We start from the raw sequence: 17,021 nt of genomic DNA on the forward strand, positions 1-17,021 counted from the left end.
TGAACTGTGACTGATGCTACTGGAGGAACTATAGCAACGTTTCCAATTTAAAATAAATTAAAAAGGCGATTGTTTCAACATGGAGAGCTTTTGGAGCCGTTCAGTATCAGATCTGAAAACACAATCTTCCTCTGAGAATGTGTTTTTTTTACTAAGTAATTGAGTAGAGGATTCTCTTGCTCTATTAACTCTGGCACCTCTGGCCACCCTGGTAGAATACAATATACTTTCTCTCATCACCTGATGGTCTACTATTAAAGAAATATCTTTGGTCTCCCTTTTGACAGTTGCCAACCTCTGGATGCTGTGGTAATGAGCCCTGGTTCCTGGTTGCCCTGCTTACAAGATATATGGATGAGGAAGACCATTGGTCCATTTGAGCTCATCCATTCCTCTAGTCAATAGTCCCCCAACACAGTAACTACTGTTTCAAAAATATTCCAGTGTTTTTGCTTCTACCATTCCACCTGGAAGTTGGTACCATGTTGATCACTCTTTATATGAAGAACGTCCGACATCAACTTTAAATTTGCCCCCAGTACCTACTGCCAGTGTGTTCCAAATTTATACTTTCTGTACCACTTAAAACTTTTTACCCATACGTTCTCAGTCTCATGTTTTCAGGGGTGAGTAGCTCAAGACCCCCTCCCTGTCTCTGATTGCCCAAGTGATTATGTCCTGCTTTCAGATGCCATTTTGCATTCCAAACTCTTACTCTTTTTTGTTTATTAACAACTCTTAATATATCTTACTTAAAAATAAGCACAGCTGTATGTGTTTAAATGGATTTGCGATCAGTCTCCGTGTGATTTTAACACCCATCCCCTCACCTGCACAGCTCACTCGTTGCCTTGGTGACAATTCCGGACCGCTCTTGCCGCGCTGATCTTTGGCAGCGGGAATTGTGGGAAGCTTGCAAGATGGCAGCGGCGCTGGAGGTGGTGCTGAGCTGTGATGCGGGGGGTTCGCTGTGGAACTGCAACGTGTGGGAGCCACGCTCGGGGACCACACTTAGCAGCTACCGGGGCGGCAATACCTCGGCCCGTGCCTTGTGCACGCTGGCTGGCGAGTACCTTCTGGGAGCGCAGCTCGGCAAGAACTACATCAGCGTGTGGGAACTGCAGCGGAAGGTGAGTGAGTGGCCGGCGGGTGGGGGGACCGACAGGAAGGAGGATGAGCTGTTTCTCAACTCCCAGCTAGAGATGCGGAGAGTTCGTATTTCCCCCCAAATCAGGAACATGTCGGGGGATCCCAGGATGAGCACGGGCCAGTGTCTGCAGAGACACCAGTCAGAATCCACTCAACACCAGACACGTGCTGCTGCTCCTCCAGCCAGGAGCGCCTATTGCTTTGCAGAGTTACTGAATTTACATAAAAAGGAGGCCATTTGGTCCCTTGAGTCCATTCTGCCATTCATTGAGGTCGTGGCTGATCTTGTACCCCGGCTACACCTTCCCGCATTATCCCCATATCCCTTGATTCCCTTAGAATCCAAAAATCTATTGATCTCTGACTTGAATATACTCAATGACTGAGCATTCACAGCTCTCTGGGTAGAGAATTACAAAGATTCACAATCCTTTTGTGTGAAAATATTTCTGATCTCAGTCCTAAATGGCTGACCCCTTATTCCAAGACTGACCCTGTGTTCTCAAATCTGCAGCCAGGGGAACCAGCCTCTTGGCATCTACCCTGTCAAGCGCTCTCAGAATCCCATGTTTCAATGAGATAACCTGTCATCCTTCTAAGTGAAGATTGTGGGCCTAGTCTACTCAATCTCTCCTCACAAGACAATCCTTCCATACCAGGAATCAGTCTGGTGCACTCCTTCTAAAGTAAGGGACCAAAACTGTACACAGTACTCCAAGTGTGATCTCAACAAGGTGCCTTAAAATTACAGTAAGACTGCTTTATTCTTCTTGTCCAATCATTTTGTAATAAAGGGATACCATTTGCTTTCCTAATTGCATGCTGTACCTGCATGTTAACTTTCTGTGATTTATGTGCAAGGACACCCAGATCACTCAGAATACCAACATTTCCCAGTCTCTCTCCATTTAAAACATTGTATTTTTTGAACCAAAGTGTATAACAACACAAGAAATGCTGGAACCACTCAGCAGGTCTGGCAGCATCTGTGGAAAGAGAAGCAGAGTTAACGTGAGTGGTTCCAGCATTTCTTGTTTTTTATTTCAGATTTCCAGCATCTGCAGTATTTTGCTTTTGTATAACTTCACATTTCTCCATTGTATTCCATCTGCTACATTCTTGCCCACTCGCTTAACCAACCTAAATCCTTCTGCAGCTGCAGTCTTTTTGCGACTACCTGATAGTTTGCTTTCTCACCTAATTTTATATCAGCAAACATTACACTCCGTCCCCTCATCTAAGTCATTGATATAGGTTATAAAGAACTGAGGCCCAAGCACTGATCCTTGCAGTATCCTACTATTTACAGCCTGAAAATGGCCCATTTATTCCTACTCTTTTCTGACTGTTAACCAGTTCATGCTGATACATTACACCCAATCCCATAAGCTCTAATTTTGTGTAATTGCCTCTTTCATGGCACCTTATCGAATGCTTTTTGAAAATCCAAATCCATTACAGCTACTGGTTCTCCCTTATCCATTTTGCTAGTAACAACCTCAGAAAACTCCTAACACAGATTTGTCGAACATGACACCCCTTTCACAAATCCATGTTGACTTTGTCCAATCATATGATTTTCCAAGTACTCTGTTATTACGTCCCTAATAATAGATTCTAGCATTTTCCCTATGACCATCGCAGGCTAAATGTCCTATAGTTCCCTGTTTTCTCTCTCCCTCCTTTATTGAATAGCAACCTTTCAATTTGCTACCTTCCAATCCATAGATACCTTTCTAGAATCGAAGGAATTCTGGAAAATCAAGACCATTGCATCAAGTATCTTTAACCATCTTTTTTAAAACCCTGGCCATTAGGTCCAGAGGATTTATTAGTTTTCAGTCTTATTTTCTCCAGTACTATTTCTTTACTAATAATATCCTTAAGTTCGGCATTTTCATTAGACCTGCAGTTCCTCATTACTTTGGGAAGGTTTTTTCCAGTCTTCCACTGTGAAGACAGATGCAAAGCATTTGTTTAATGTCTCTGCCATTTCCTTATTTCCCATTATAATATCTCCTGTTTCTGCCTCTAAGGGACATATGTTTACACACACTAATCTCTTCCTATTTGTATACTTATTAGAATCAGAGAATGGTTACAGCTCAGAAGGAGGTCATTCAGTCCGTCGTGTCTGTGCCGGCTCTCTGCAAGAGCAACTCCCCTAATCCCACTCCCCCGCCTTTCCCTGTAACTTTTTTTTCTCTTCAGACAATTATCCAGTTCTCTTTTGAAGGCCTTGACTGAATCTGCTTCCCCACCACATCTTAGGCAGTGCATTCTAGATCCTAACCACTTGCTGTGTAAAAAATGTTTTCTCATGTCACCATTGCTTCTTTCACCAGTCGCCTTAAATTGGTGTCCTCTGGTTCTGGATCCTTCCACCAATGGGAACAGTTTCTCCCTATCTACTCTGTGCAGACCCCTTATGATTTTGAACAACTCAATCAGATCTCCTCTTAATCCTCTTTTCTCGAAGGAGAACAGCCCCAGCTGTTCCAACCTATCCATGTAACTGAAGTTCCTCATCCCTGGAACCATTCTTGTGAATCTTTGCCGCACCTTCTCTAATGCCCTTAACAACCTTCCTAAAGTGCTTTTACGATCTTTTTGTACATCTCTAGCTAGTTTACTCTCATCATATTTTCTCTTTCTTTATCAATTTCTTGGTCATCTTATGCTGAATTTTAAAATCTTCTCAATTGTTAGGCTTGCTACTCTTTTTGGCAACATCATAACTCTCTTCTTTTAATCTAATACTATCTTTAACTTTCCTTGTTAGCTGTGGTTAGGCCACTTTTCCTGTGGGGTTTTTATTCCTTAGGGAATGTATGATCATTACAAATTAATTCCTTAAATGCCTACTATTGCCTATCTACCGTCATATCTTTTAAGCTGATTTCCCAATCTACCTTGGCCAACTCACCCCTCATACCTACATAGTTTATTTTGTTCAGATTTAGGACCCTAGTTCTGGACTTAACTAAATCACTTTCAAACTCGATATAAAATTCATCATATCATGATCCCAAAGGATCTTTTACTACAATGTTATTAACTAACCTGTCTCATTATACAATACTATATCTAAAAGATCCTGAATATTGTAATACCCTTGTTATGTGTTTTCCAGATTTATACTCTGTCTGACACTACAGCTACTATTAGGGGTCTTACTCTCACTATTGTTGTCTTAGCTCCACCCAAATCGATTCTACATCTTGATCTTCTGAGCTAAGACCTCTCTACTGTCTTCATCCCATCCTTTATTTTCAGGGTTCGCTCTCCTCTTTTTCCATTTTGTCTATCCTATAAGCCAAGCATCCTGAAATATTTAATTTCCAATCTTGATCATCCTGCATCCATGTCACGGTAATGGCTATTAGATCAAACCCATTAATTCCTATCTGTGCTATTAATTCATCTATTTTGTTGTGAATGCATCGCACATTCAAATATAGTGCCTTTCACTTTTTTCTATTTTTCCTTGCTCATTACCTTTGTTAGTCTCTCTGTGCCTTTCTGACCCACTCTGCTTATTTTTTACCCAAGTTGCTACTCTGCTGTACAGCCTTGACGTTTTCTTATTGCTTTAGAATTTACCCTTTCCTGAATCCTATCACCCCACCCCACAAATATTAGTTTAAAACCCTGTCTACAGCCCTAGTTATTCGACTCGCGAGGGTAATGATCAAAGACCAGTTTAAGTGGAGCCTATCCCAATAAAGTAGCTTCCTCTTTCCCCTGTACTGATGCCAGTAATCCATGAATCGAAACCCCTGCCTCCCATACCACTTTTGCAGCCACACATTTAACCTTTTAATCTGTTTTTCCCTCTGCCAATTTGCAAATGGCTCACCTAGCATTCCAGGGATGATTATCTGTAAGATTCTGTTTTAATAAGTTGAGTGGGGAAAAATCCTAAGTTTAGGGAACAAAGCCTTGGACCAACTATGTATGACAGCCGGGGTTGAACCAGATGGATGATGTAGCCATAGCCATGATGAAACCTGAGGTAAAGTTTGCAATGCACTGTTCTACAAAACAGGCCTGTAACTGTGAAGAGTTGTTAGGTGAAATTAGGAAGCCTCCAAAATAAATTCTTCTTTGAAGCAATCGAACACTGTTGCAGAAATGGTTAATGAAGCAGTGTAGCCCATGCCCAGAAAGTTCGTTAAGAACAAAGAACAGTACAGCACAGGAACAGGCCATTCGGCCCTCCAAGCCTGCGCTGATCTTGATGCCTGCCTAAACTAAAACCTTCTGCACTTCCGGGGACTGTATCCCTCTATTCCCATCCTATTCATGTATTTGCCTCTTAAACGTCGCTATCGTATCTGCTTCCACCACCTCCTCTGGCAGCAAGTTCCAGGCACTCACCACCCTCTGTGTAAAGAACTTGCCCCGCACATCCCCTCTAAACTTTGCCCCTCTCACCTTAAACCTATGTCCCCTAGTAACTGACTCTTCCACCCTGGGAAAAAGCTTCTGAGTATCCACTCTGTCCATGCCTCTCATAACTTTGTAAACCTCTATCATGTCACCCCTCCACCTCCGTCGTTCCAGTGAAAACAATCCGAGTTTATCCAACCTCTCCTCATAGCTAATGCCCTCCAGAGCAGGCAACATCCTGGTAAACCTCTTCTGTACCCTCTCCAAAGCCTCCACGTCCTTCTGATAGTGTGGCAACCAGAATTGCATGCAATATTCTAAGTGTGGCCTAACTAAGGTTCTGTACAGCTGCAGCATGACTTGCCAATTTTTATACTCTATGCCCCGATCGATGAAGGCAAGCATGCCGTATGCCTTCTTGACTACCTTATCCACATGTGTTGCCACTTTCAGTGACCTATGGACCTATACGTCCAGATCTCTCTGCCTGTCAATACTCCTAAGGGTTCTGCCATTTACTGTATACTTCCCACCTGCATTAGACCTTCCAAAATGCATTACCTCGCATTTGTCCGGATTAAACTCCATCTGCCATTTCTCCGCCCAAGTCTCCAACCGATCTGTATCCTCTGACAATCCTCATCACTGTCCGCAACTCCACCAACCTTTGTGTCATCCGCAAACTTACTCATCAGACCAGCTACATTTTCCTCCAAATCATTTATATATACTACAAAGAGCAAAGGTCCCAGCAATGATCCCTGCGGAACACCACTAGTCACATCCCTCCATTCAGAAAAGCACCCTTCCACAGCTGCCCTCTGTCTTCTATGACAGAGCCAGTTCTGTATCCATCTTGCCAGCTCACCTCTGATCCCATGTGACTTCACCTTTTGTACCAGTCTGCTATGAGGGACCTTGTCAAAGGCTTTACTGAAGTCCATATAGATAAAATCCACTGCCCTTCCTTCATCAATCATCTTTGTCACTTCCTCAAAAAACTCAATCAAATTAGTGAGACACGACCTCCCCTTCACAAAACCCATGCTGCCTCTCGCTAATAAGTCCATTTGTTTCCAAATGGGAGTAAATCCTGTCCCGAAGAATCCTCTCTAATAATTTCCCTACCACTGATGTAAGGCTCACCGGCCTATAATTTCCTGGATTATCCTTGCTACCCTTCTTAAACAAAGGAACAACATTGGCTATTCTCCAGTCCTCTGGGACCTCACCTGTAGCCAATGAGGATGCAATGATTTCTGTCAAGGCCCCAGCAATTTCTTCCCTTGCCTCCCTTAGTATTCTGGGGTAGATCCCATCAGGCCCTGGGGACCTATCTAACTTAATGCTTTGCAAGACACCCAACACCTCCTTTTTGATAATGAGATGACTGAGACTATCTACGCTCCCTTCCCTAGGCTCATCATCCACCATTCTCTTTGGTGAATGCTGATGCAAAGTACTCATTTAGTACCTCGCCCATTTCCTCTGGCTCCACACATAGATTCCCATCTGTCCTTGAGCGGGCCAACCCTTTCCCTAGTTACCCTCTTGCTCTTTATATATGTATAAAAAGCCTTGGGTTTTCCTTAATCCTGTTTGCCAATGACTTTTCAGAAGGTGAAGTGGGATCAGTAATCTGTGTTCGTCAAGGTGTGCAATTTTGCACCTGAGCATTATCTGTTCTGAATTTGCTTTACTGTATGAATGGAGTAGTGGTGTTAGCAAGAGTGTTTTGATATATTATAAATTCAATTAGTAGTAGTTCTGAAAAGTAAATAGGTATCACATGCTTTGGGATCAGTGTGCTGCAGGTTCGATCTGTCGGGACTGTGGCCATGTGGTTGAACTTTGAATGGTCAGAGCTAATAGTCAATTATCTCATTTATATTGTGGAACTGGCCGCAGGAGAGCGGAACCTAAATGACATATGAGAAACTTGGGCTGCTGTCCCTACCACTGGCCCATTTTAAAGAGTGTACATACACAGGTCAAGTTTTACAATTGTTCCAAAGCAGCTATTTTCTTTGGTATCTTTCCCTGTAGCTCGGGATGCTGCAACCAGGGAACCAGGAGCATTTCACCTGTTCAGCCTGGCTGTGCATGTTTGTTCCTATGCACACAGTGTCACTGTTGCTTGTGCTCATGCTACAGGACTAATACAGTTACCATCACAGATTGGGTGGGAACCATAAGTATTGGTGTGCATGAGTTTCATTTGGTATTAAAGCTGTATTTACAACTGGAAGAAATTGCCTGTGTACAATTTTTGTGGTGCTGCTGAGAGCCTCTACACCCACCGCGCAGAGTAAGCTAACCAAATTCAGCACAGTAAAAACCAAATCATGGGTTTGATGTTTTATACTGGAAGTGGCTGATAGTAAATGTGGTTCAATATTTTGAGAGTTCATGCTGTCATAGGCTAGTTCCTAGTGACGGTGAACTCGAGGTGCTGTTTCGCACTCCTGAAAGCACAGCTGGGAACTGCCACTGCAGAGAGATCCTCTTGTATTTGCTTTAACCAAAACCAATATTATTCTAAATTCTGTCCAATGATACTTGAGAATGAATAATGGATGGCGTTCTGGTTATTACTTTGAGATTAGGCTGGGCTGCACCACATAGATAAATTTCTGCAATACACCTTAAAATAACATAGAACTAGAGAAATATACAAAGAGTTATGGCACAGAAGGAGGCTATTCGACTCATATGAGCATGTGAATTAGGAGTAGGCCTCTTGACCCTTCGAGCCTGCTCCACCATTCAATAAGTTCATGGCTGAACTGATTACACCACATTTCCACCTATCCCCAATAACCTTCCACCCCCTTGCTTATCAAGAATCTATCTACCTCTGCCTTAAAAAATATTCAAAGACTCTGCTTCCAAAGCCTTTTGAGGAAGAGAATTCCAAAGACTCATGACCTTTTGAGAGAAAAAAGTTCTCCTCATCTCTGTCTTAAATGGGCGACCCATTAGTTTTAACAAAGTGACTCCTAATTCTAGATTCTCCCACAAGGGGAAACATCCCTGTCAAGACCCTCAGGATCTTCTATGTTTCAATCAAGTCACCTCTTACTTTTCTAAATTCCAGTGGATACAAGCCTAGCCTGTCCAATCCTTCCTCATAAAACAGCCCGCCCAATCCAGGTATTAGTCTAGTAAACCTTCTCTGTACTGCCTCCAACACATTTACATCCTTCCTTAAATAAGGAGACCAGTACTGTACACAGTACTCCAGATGTGGTCTCACCAATGCCCTGTATAGCTGAAACATAATCTCCCTACTTTTGTATTCAATTCCCCTCGCGATAAATGATAACATTCTATTAGCTTTCCTAATTACATCATAGCATCTGTGCTGGCCAAAAAACCTACCCAGCCTAATCCCACCTTTCAGTTCTTGGTCTGTAGCCCTGTAGGTTATGCCAAGTATTTTTTAAATACGATGAGGGTTTCTGCCTCTACCTCCCTTTCAGGCAGCGTGTCCCAGCCCCCCTCCACTCTCGGGGTCAAAAACTTACTCCTCAACTCCCCTCTAATCCTTCTACCAAATTCTTTAAATCTGTGCCCCTGGTTATTGACTTCTCTGCTGATGAATTAGCTCCTTACTATCCACTTTATCGAAGTCCCTCAGAATTTTATACATCTCAATTAAATCTCTCCTCAGCATCCTTTTGTTCCAAAGGACAAAAACCCACCTATCCAATATTTCCTCATAGCTAAAATTCTCCATTCCTGGCAACATCCCCGTAAATCATCTCTGTACCCTCTCTTGTGCGATCTCATCCTTTAATGCGGAGACCAGAACTATATACAGTACTCTAACTGTGGTCTAGCTAGTGTTTTATATAGTTCTTGCATAACCTCCCCGCTCATACTCTAGGCCTCAGCCAATAAAGGATAGTATCCCTATGCCTTCTTGACTACCTTATCTACCTGTCCTGCTGCCTTCAGGGATCTGTGGAGACGCACTCTATTCCTCTACACTACTCAGAATCCTACCATTTATTATGTATTCCCTTGTCTTGTTTGTCCTCCCAAAATGCATTACCTCACACTTCTCCAGATTGAATTCCATTTGTCATTTTTGTGCCCACCTGCCCAATCCATTGTTATCCTCCTGCAGTCTGCAGCTTTCTTCCTCACTATCAACCACATGGCCAATTTTCATATCATCTGCAAACTTCTTAATCATGTCCTCTTGCGGCAAGGGACTCATTGTGGAACCCCACTGGATACAGCCTTCCGATCGCTAAAACACCCATCAACCATAGCCCTTTGTTCCTGCCACTGAGTCAATTTTGGATCTAACTTGCCACATTTCCTTGGATCGCATGAGTTTTTAATTTTCTGACCAGTCTACCACTTGGGAGCTTGCCAAAAGCCTTGCTAAAAATCCATGTAGGCGACATCAAACATGCTATCCTCATCAACCCTTCTTGTAACTTCCTCAAAAAATTCAGCAAGTTAGACATGATCTTCCCTTAACAAATCCATGTGAACTGCCCTTGATTAATCTGTGCCTTTCTGAATGACGATTTATATAGTTTCTCAGAATTTTTCCCAATAATTTGTCAGCTGCTGAGGTTAGTCTGACTGGCCTGTAATTACTCAGGCCTATCCCTTCCTCCCTTTCTAAACAATGGTACAATATTAGCAGTCGACCAGTCCTCCAGTACCACGCCTGTAGCCAGAGAGGATTGGAAAATGATGGTCAGAGCTTCTGCTATTTCTTCCCTTTCTTCAGTTAGCAGGCTGAGATACATTTCATCCGGGCCTGGTGATTTATCCACTTCCAAGGATGCTAATGACCTTACTGTCTGTTTTCTCGCTATGTTTATCCCATTCAGTTTTTCACACTCATCCTGCAATGTCTGCTTTGCCCCCCCTCTTTCGTAAAAACAAAGTATTCATTAAGAATCATGCTCACGTCTTCCATCTCCACGCACAGGTTACATTTTTGGTCTCTAATTGGCCCTATTCTTTAGTTATTCTCTTGCTGTCCATTTATTTATAAAATTTCTTTGAATTTTCCTTGACTTTACTTGCCAAAATTTTCATGGTCTCTCTTTGCTTTTCTAATTTCCTTTTTAATTTCACCCCTGCGTTTTCTATACTTCTCTAGGTTTTCTGCAGTATTGCGCTTTTGGCATCTGACAGAAGCTGTTTTTTGGCCTTATCCTATCTGTATGCTCTTTGAATCCAAGCTGGGGGTCTAGATCTGGGAGTGCAGGGTCACAAATTAACTTTTAAAATTAACAAATATTATCCTCTGTAAAAATTGTATCAATGTTTGAAATGTATTTACAGACTGAGCTGCTGCAGTTGATGTCTATTATCTGGCTGCACACAGCTTTCGTTGGGAGTGAGATTCTGTGCGTGCACCATTTGAATGTAATTTCAATACTTTTGTACGAAAACTGTTCATACATTTAGAGATTTGAGCTATCATATATCAGTAAAAGATAACAGTAGTGCCAGTGATAGCAGTTGAGCCCTGTTTCAGTAGAGTATGATTGGAGCGGATGCTGTGAGTGAGCACCTTTTACTTTCTCTTATTTTTAGGATCAGCTGCAGCAGAAAATCATTTGTCCTGGGGTTGTGACCTGTCTTGCTGCATCACCTAATGGACTTCATATTACCGCTGGGATTGGAGAGAGCATCTACCTATGGGAGGTAAATGTTAAAGTGCCTGTTTACTGTTGAGCACCAAAATTGTAATGTTGCAATCTAATAATTGCGGACTTCACATACGATTATCCAGAATCGGGGTTTGGGCAAAAACACACAAACCAGGGGCAGGCTTAGCTTGTAGAGAGTTCTTGTTAGGTTGAATTATGTAAAACTTTTGAGAACTCAATAGAACTTTGTTTTCTTAACTGTTTATCCTGGAGGACATTAATGTTTCAAATATGATTTGTCAATTGGTTGGCAATCTGAATTGTTGAAATGAATTGAAAATTTCATAAATTGTCATGGAAACATTTCAAGCTAAATATTTGATCTGGTTTTAATTTTGAAGTGTATCAGTGGTCACTTTTGCTATAGAATTTGCAAAAGGTTATTTCTTATTGGAGTTAATGAAATTACCAGGTTCTGTAACTTGAAGCAGTTCTTTAAAATAACCACAATGTGGCACTCTATAAACATTCAAAGTCAGAAAAACCTTGCTGCTACTTCACATTCTCTGGGGTTTAATTTTGAATTATCTTCATTGTTTTATGGCTGACAGTGAAATATTGTGCAGCTGAAGACTGTTAATTGGGGTAATCCTTGTGCAACTGAAACCAGAATTATCAAAAAGAAAAAAATTACAGATGTTGGAAATCTAAAGCAGAAACAGAAAATGATGGAAACATTCAGCACGTCAGGCAGCATATGTGGAGAGCAGATTTCCAGCATCTGCAGCATTTTGCCTTTTGTTTTATTGTTTAATTCAGTGCCGCATCTTTTCCAGATTGCCCACCTTGGGGATATTCTGCTCCTCTTTTTGACATGATTTCCATTTGTCTCTTTTATCCCTTTCACCTTCATTGCTATCTATGTCCTTTTGTTTTTGATCACGTCATTGCTAAGACCTCTCTTTCATTTCACATGGATTTTTGCTTAAATCCTGTTTTGGATCCACCCAGGATCGCTGAAATCTCCATTATACTCAACATTCCACTAACAACTGTTTTGTCACTCCATGAATTTGATCCTCTTCAGTGTGTGCAAGCAATCTCTCTGCCCTCTCTGCCTTCTCAGCCCTCGCCCCCCCCCTCTCGCCCAGGAAACTGCCCTGGTGAGAGTTGTTGCTGGATGAACTGGCCTGGCGAGCATCGCTGTCCTGACAAAGGTGGCTGCTGGGAAACTGAGTTGGGTGTTGGGCAAGAGTATCCATGGACTGCTACCCTAGCAACCATACTCCAGCACAAGTCAGAGACTGCGGAAGTTGGTGAATGTTTCTTTATGGGCATGAATAAAGTTCAAGTATAGAATCTTGTTGTGCTTCCACTTGGCTGATAAATTGAAAACCTGAGTAGGTGGTACCATGGTGAGCTGTCAACCACAGCTGATCAGTGGTCTGATACAATCTTTTGATCCTGCTTGAGAGAGAGTCACATGATCAGCTCATTTCTGTGGTGCAGTAGTGCTCATGATGAGTAAATGGCACCACACATATATTACCTTATCGTTACTGAATGGCATGCTTTATTTGATGCAAGGCTGGTTTTTAATTTGCAAAGAATTAGTAGAAGATGAACTCCACACACATTTTTACAAATTAATTTTGCTGGAGGCTTTCTTTGTTCAGATTGATTTAAGTGAATATGACATTTAGAATAAAGATTAAAAGGATGACTTGCTATATTCCAGCACAGCATGAAATGGAAATATTTGGGTTTACTCTTAACATTATGGACAAAGTAAACTGGATTGCATCTGAATCATCGGGGTAGGGGTAAAAAGTGTAAATGTAGCCCGATGGTACAGTGTTATGTAGGAAATGTATGGAGATAAATCCCAGTGCAGCCCAGGTTATATAGGTTTATGCTGAAATTGTATCCACAGCACATTTTGAACAAGTGGTGAGAATAGTGTTTGAAACTAGTTATGATGCCAATGTTTTGCTTATTTTTCAGGTATCTACTGGAAATCTCCTGCTCACACTGAACAGGCATTTCCAGGATCTGACGTGCATTCGCTTCACTGATGACAGTAGCCACTTCATCTCAGGAGGGAAGGATAATCTTGTACTGGTGTGGAGTCTGTGCAGGTAATAGATTAAATAGAAGATGGTTTTAAGGGTGTCTGACTTCAGTAAGGTGGAGCTACATTTTGGCTACCCATACTTCCTCACTCTTATCGCTCTGCTCTACAGCTGTAATTCTTCGTTTTTCATTTTTTATAATAGAATGTAACAAGTCTATTTAGCAGTCTAAGCAATAGTTACTACAGCATTCAATTTCAAGTTCTTTGATCAAAGAATATATTTAAAAACAAATCTTTTATTGTCGTCTCCTGTTTAAGTTAAAATTCTGAGTCCATACCTTTGTTACCCCGAGACTTGACTATTCCAACACGCTCCTTATTAGCATCCCATCTTTCATCCTCAGCAAACTTGAGGACACCCAAAACTCTGGGCCCATGTCCTAACTTGCACCAAGTCCCATTCATCATCCATCATCCCTGTGCCCCAGACCTACAGTAGCTACTAGCTAAGAAATGGCTTGGTTTTAAAATCTTCTTCCTTGTTTTCAAATCCCTCCATGGCGTTGCCCCTCCCTATCCCTGTAATCTCTTCGTGTCCTACAACCCTCCAAGATATCTGCACTCTTCCAATTCTGGCCTCTTGCGCATCTGCTCTGTCTGGCTCTCTCACACACATGTAGTTCTGGTTCGGATTTTATTTGATAATGCTCCTGTGAAACACCTTGGGACGTTTTACTACGTTAAAGGCACTCTATAGATTTGGCAGAGACTGTGGCGTAGTGGTTATGTCATTGAATTAGTAATCCAGAGCCCAGGGGTCATGAGTTCAGATTCCATCATGGCAGCTGCTGGAATTTAAATTCAATTAATTAATAAAAATCTGGAATTGAAAGCTAGTCTCAGTAGTGGTGTCATGATACTATCATCAATTGTCCTAAAGACCCACCTGGTTCACTAATGACCTTTAAGGGAAAGAAATCTGCTGTCCTTGCCCAGTCTGGCCTACATGTGACGCCAGGCCAGAGCCACAGCAATGTGGTTGATTCTTAACTGCCCTCTGAAATGGCCTAGCAAGCCATTCAGTTGTCAGAGGCTGTTGGGAATGAACAACAAATGCTGGCTTTGCCAGCGGCACCCACATCCCATGAAAGAATTTTTTTAAAAAGTTATAATTTGTGTGGGGCAGCTTGCCTTGTTAGTCTTCCAATAAAATTAATGAGATGGAAAATCACAGACGATTTCCTCATATATGCTCTCTTTGAGAGTGAATCATTCTTTGTCTTCATTGGCTTATGGTTGGGCAGCATAATGATAATTACAAAATAAAATACTGAAATCACACAATCATTCCCCTCTACAAGGCACATTGTAAGATAAACTAAATAAATTTTGGGTAATTAAAATACATGATATAGATCCTCCCTGTCCACAAGATAATTTACTCTGACATTATTGTTTAAATTTGTAGGGGAGTGAGTCATTTGCAATCTAGATATGGGTACTCCTGTAACTGTTCTGTCCACGGATCAACAACGTTGGGACACTGGTTCCAACCTTCCCAGCAGGTGTTTGTGGAAAATTTGCACTATTAGTGGAGGAGTGACTGGGGTGAATGTAATGGCTGTTTAGAGTTACTAGATGAATGGAGTACCTGATTCAGCTGCTTTCATATCAACATCATGTCTCATTATTTCTTTTGAATAGATTAACTTTAGTAGAGGTGCACAGGACTTATAAGGTTTTAATCTTGTTGCACTTTGTGGATTCAGAAGACCATGTGTGTCTGTACTTCAATACATCATTTTCAGGACTTCATGCCTTGATAGGTTAGTATGTTAGGCAGTTAGTAACTGTGTCTTGTAGATTTCCAAGCTGTTGTCTCAGAGGGGATCCCAGGACTTCCACAAGGACATTATATTTCTGTCATTGAGCATAACATGCGAGTATGGCGTCTTGAGCTGGATTTGTTTTCATCAATAATCATCCTGCAATGATTCAGTTTTTCTACAGGTAGCTGACAATGACTTTCAGAATTATGACAAGGGTTCCCTGGAAGTGTGTCAGTATTTGCAGGCTCCTCTCTACATAGAAAAGCATGAAAACAACTGATTTCAACCAGGAACATTGCAGATTGCTTTTCCATTGGATTAAGCTAGAGCAGTGATTGCCACTGCAATTGGCATTTGAGGCCCTGGGTTAGGGAGAGGGAAATCAGCCAGCTTCCCACCTCTGGTTGCTATCCAGTAATCCCTTTTAAAAGTCGTTCTGATTTTTATACTGGCAGGCTGAATAAGATGCTTTAAAACTGGAGGGTGATTTGTTAATCCACTGCAAGATTGGAGGCTGAAGATTCTCTTACTGTAATTATTTGTAATTGGACATAATTAGCACAAGTATGACTAATGTTCTGACCAAGCTGCAGCCCTGTTGAGGAAGGAGGGTAGTGGTGGGGCAGGGGGGGGGGGAGGTGGTTGGGAGGAAAGAAGAGACACTGCTCGTGATGGATTAGTGAAAGGTTTCCAATATATATTCTCCTTAGACAGTTTACGTTTAATGTTGGTGACGTTGCATGGTGTGAGGGAGGATGGTAATTGGGAGTGAAACCTTTTTCATTCAGTTCTCATGTCAAGATTCTGGAGACTAGTTGCTGAATGAATTTAATCAGTTACATATTCCACTGCTGAACTGTCTAAAGTCTGCCGTTGCTAGAATTTCCCCATCTAAGTTGGATTCCTTCTCATCTCAAAGATTAAAGGTTGCACTCTTGGAACTGTCTGGAGCTTTTCCAATGAGTCTAACTAGCTCGCTGTTACATTTAATACAATATTTTACCTTGATATCATACTCTAATCCATCACACTCTTACATTTAACATACACTTTCACCTCAAGGTGTCTTCCCTGATAAACTGGAACAGTGTTAATGATTGTTAAACACTTCCAATTTTGGTTCCTTGATCCCATAATAATTATTCAACACCTATCTCAATTGAATTCTGTCCGCCATCTATTGGCCCAGTTATGTGTAAGTTCTAAATCCTTATGAACTGATTACATTGTTTTTTATTTGCTGTGTTTATTTTGGTATCATTTGAAAACTTGAAGGTTTGGATCCTGTGTTCTTGTCCAAGTCAGTTATTTTTATCTATGTATAATATATACAAAAAAATCTTATGTCTGCTCATACTTTCTAGTCTACAAACCTTACTTTCTGTTCTCACTTTTTAGGTTAACTTTTATGCATTATAAATTCCTGTGTCTAAATTTATTATAGAAATTGCCTATGTAAATGTTATGCTACCAAGTACCCTTCCACCGTTGGCAGTACTATAGTGCCTTAATTTTACATCTTCCAGCTCTTCGGACTGCACTGTAGAGAACTCCTGTGCTGCAAAAGTTTCTACTTAGCTTTTCTGCAAATTGCTCAATGTTGTGCCATTCAGTAACTATAAATCTATTTTTTATATTAAAATTACTGGGCTGGTTGCAAATGGAACTTCGGTATCAGAGTCCACGTGTACTGTCATTGGTGGTTCAATGTTACAAAAGAAGTAACTACTCGGGTAATAGTTGAAATTTTGTTTAAAAGGCAAAATGCTGCGGCTGTTTGCAACCTGAAATAAAAACAGCTGGAAACACTGTAGCATCTGTGGAGAGATTGATGATCATTCATCAGAACTCAGTTCTGTTTTGCTCAGTTCTAGCAAAAGGTCATCAACTTGAAATTAGGTTTCTGAGCCTCCAGTGGTGACAGCCATATTGGCTAGTCATTGTTGGCTC

General features: G+C 41.4%; 1 protein-coding gene across 3 annotated transcripts in view; it reads left to right on the forward strand.

Annotated features, from left to right (window-relative positions):
• The first annotated feature begins 893 nt into the window (after nucleotides 1-893).
• The window catches only part of wdr18 (WD repeat domain 18), a 208,027-nt gene continuing 191,899 nt past the window's right edge, over nucleotides 894-17,021 (forward strand). For 2 of the 3 annotated variants that reach the window (XM_068016466.1, XM_068016468.1), the window contains exons 1-3: nucleotides 895-1,130; nucleotides 11,113-11,223; nucleotides 13,173-13,306. In XM_068016466.1, coding sequence (XP_067872567.1) covers nucleotides 921-1,130; nucleotides 11,113-11,223; nucleotides 13,173-13,306 — 455 coding nt within the window. In that variant the 5' untranslated portion in view covers nucleotides 895-920. Of the gene's footprint in view, nucleotides 1,131-11,112; nucleotides 11,224-13,172; nucleotides 13,307-17,021 lie in introns of all 3 variants that reach the window. The other variant, XM_068016467.1, reaches the window with a different exon arrangement.

Source organism: Heterodontus francisci, chromosome 36 (genome assembly GCF_036365525.1).
Source record: "Heterodontus francisci isolate sHetFra1 chromosome 36, sHetFra1.hap1, whole genome shotgun sequence".
In the NCBI taxonomy this organism is placed as follows: Eukaryota; Metazoa; Chordata; class Chondrichthyes; order Heterodontiformes; family Heterodontidae; genus Heterodontus; species Heterodontus francisci.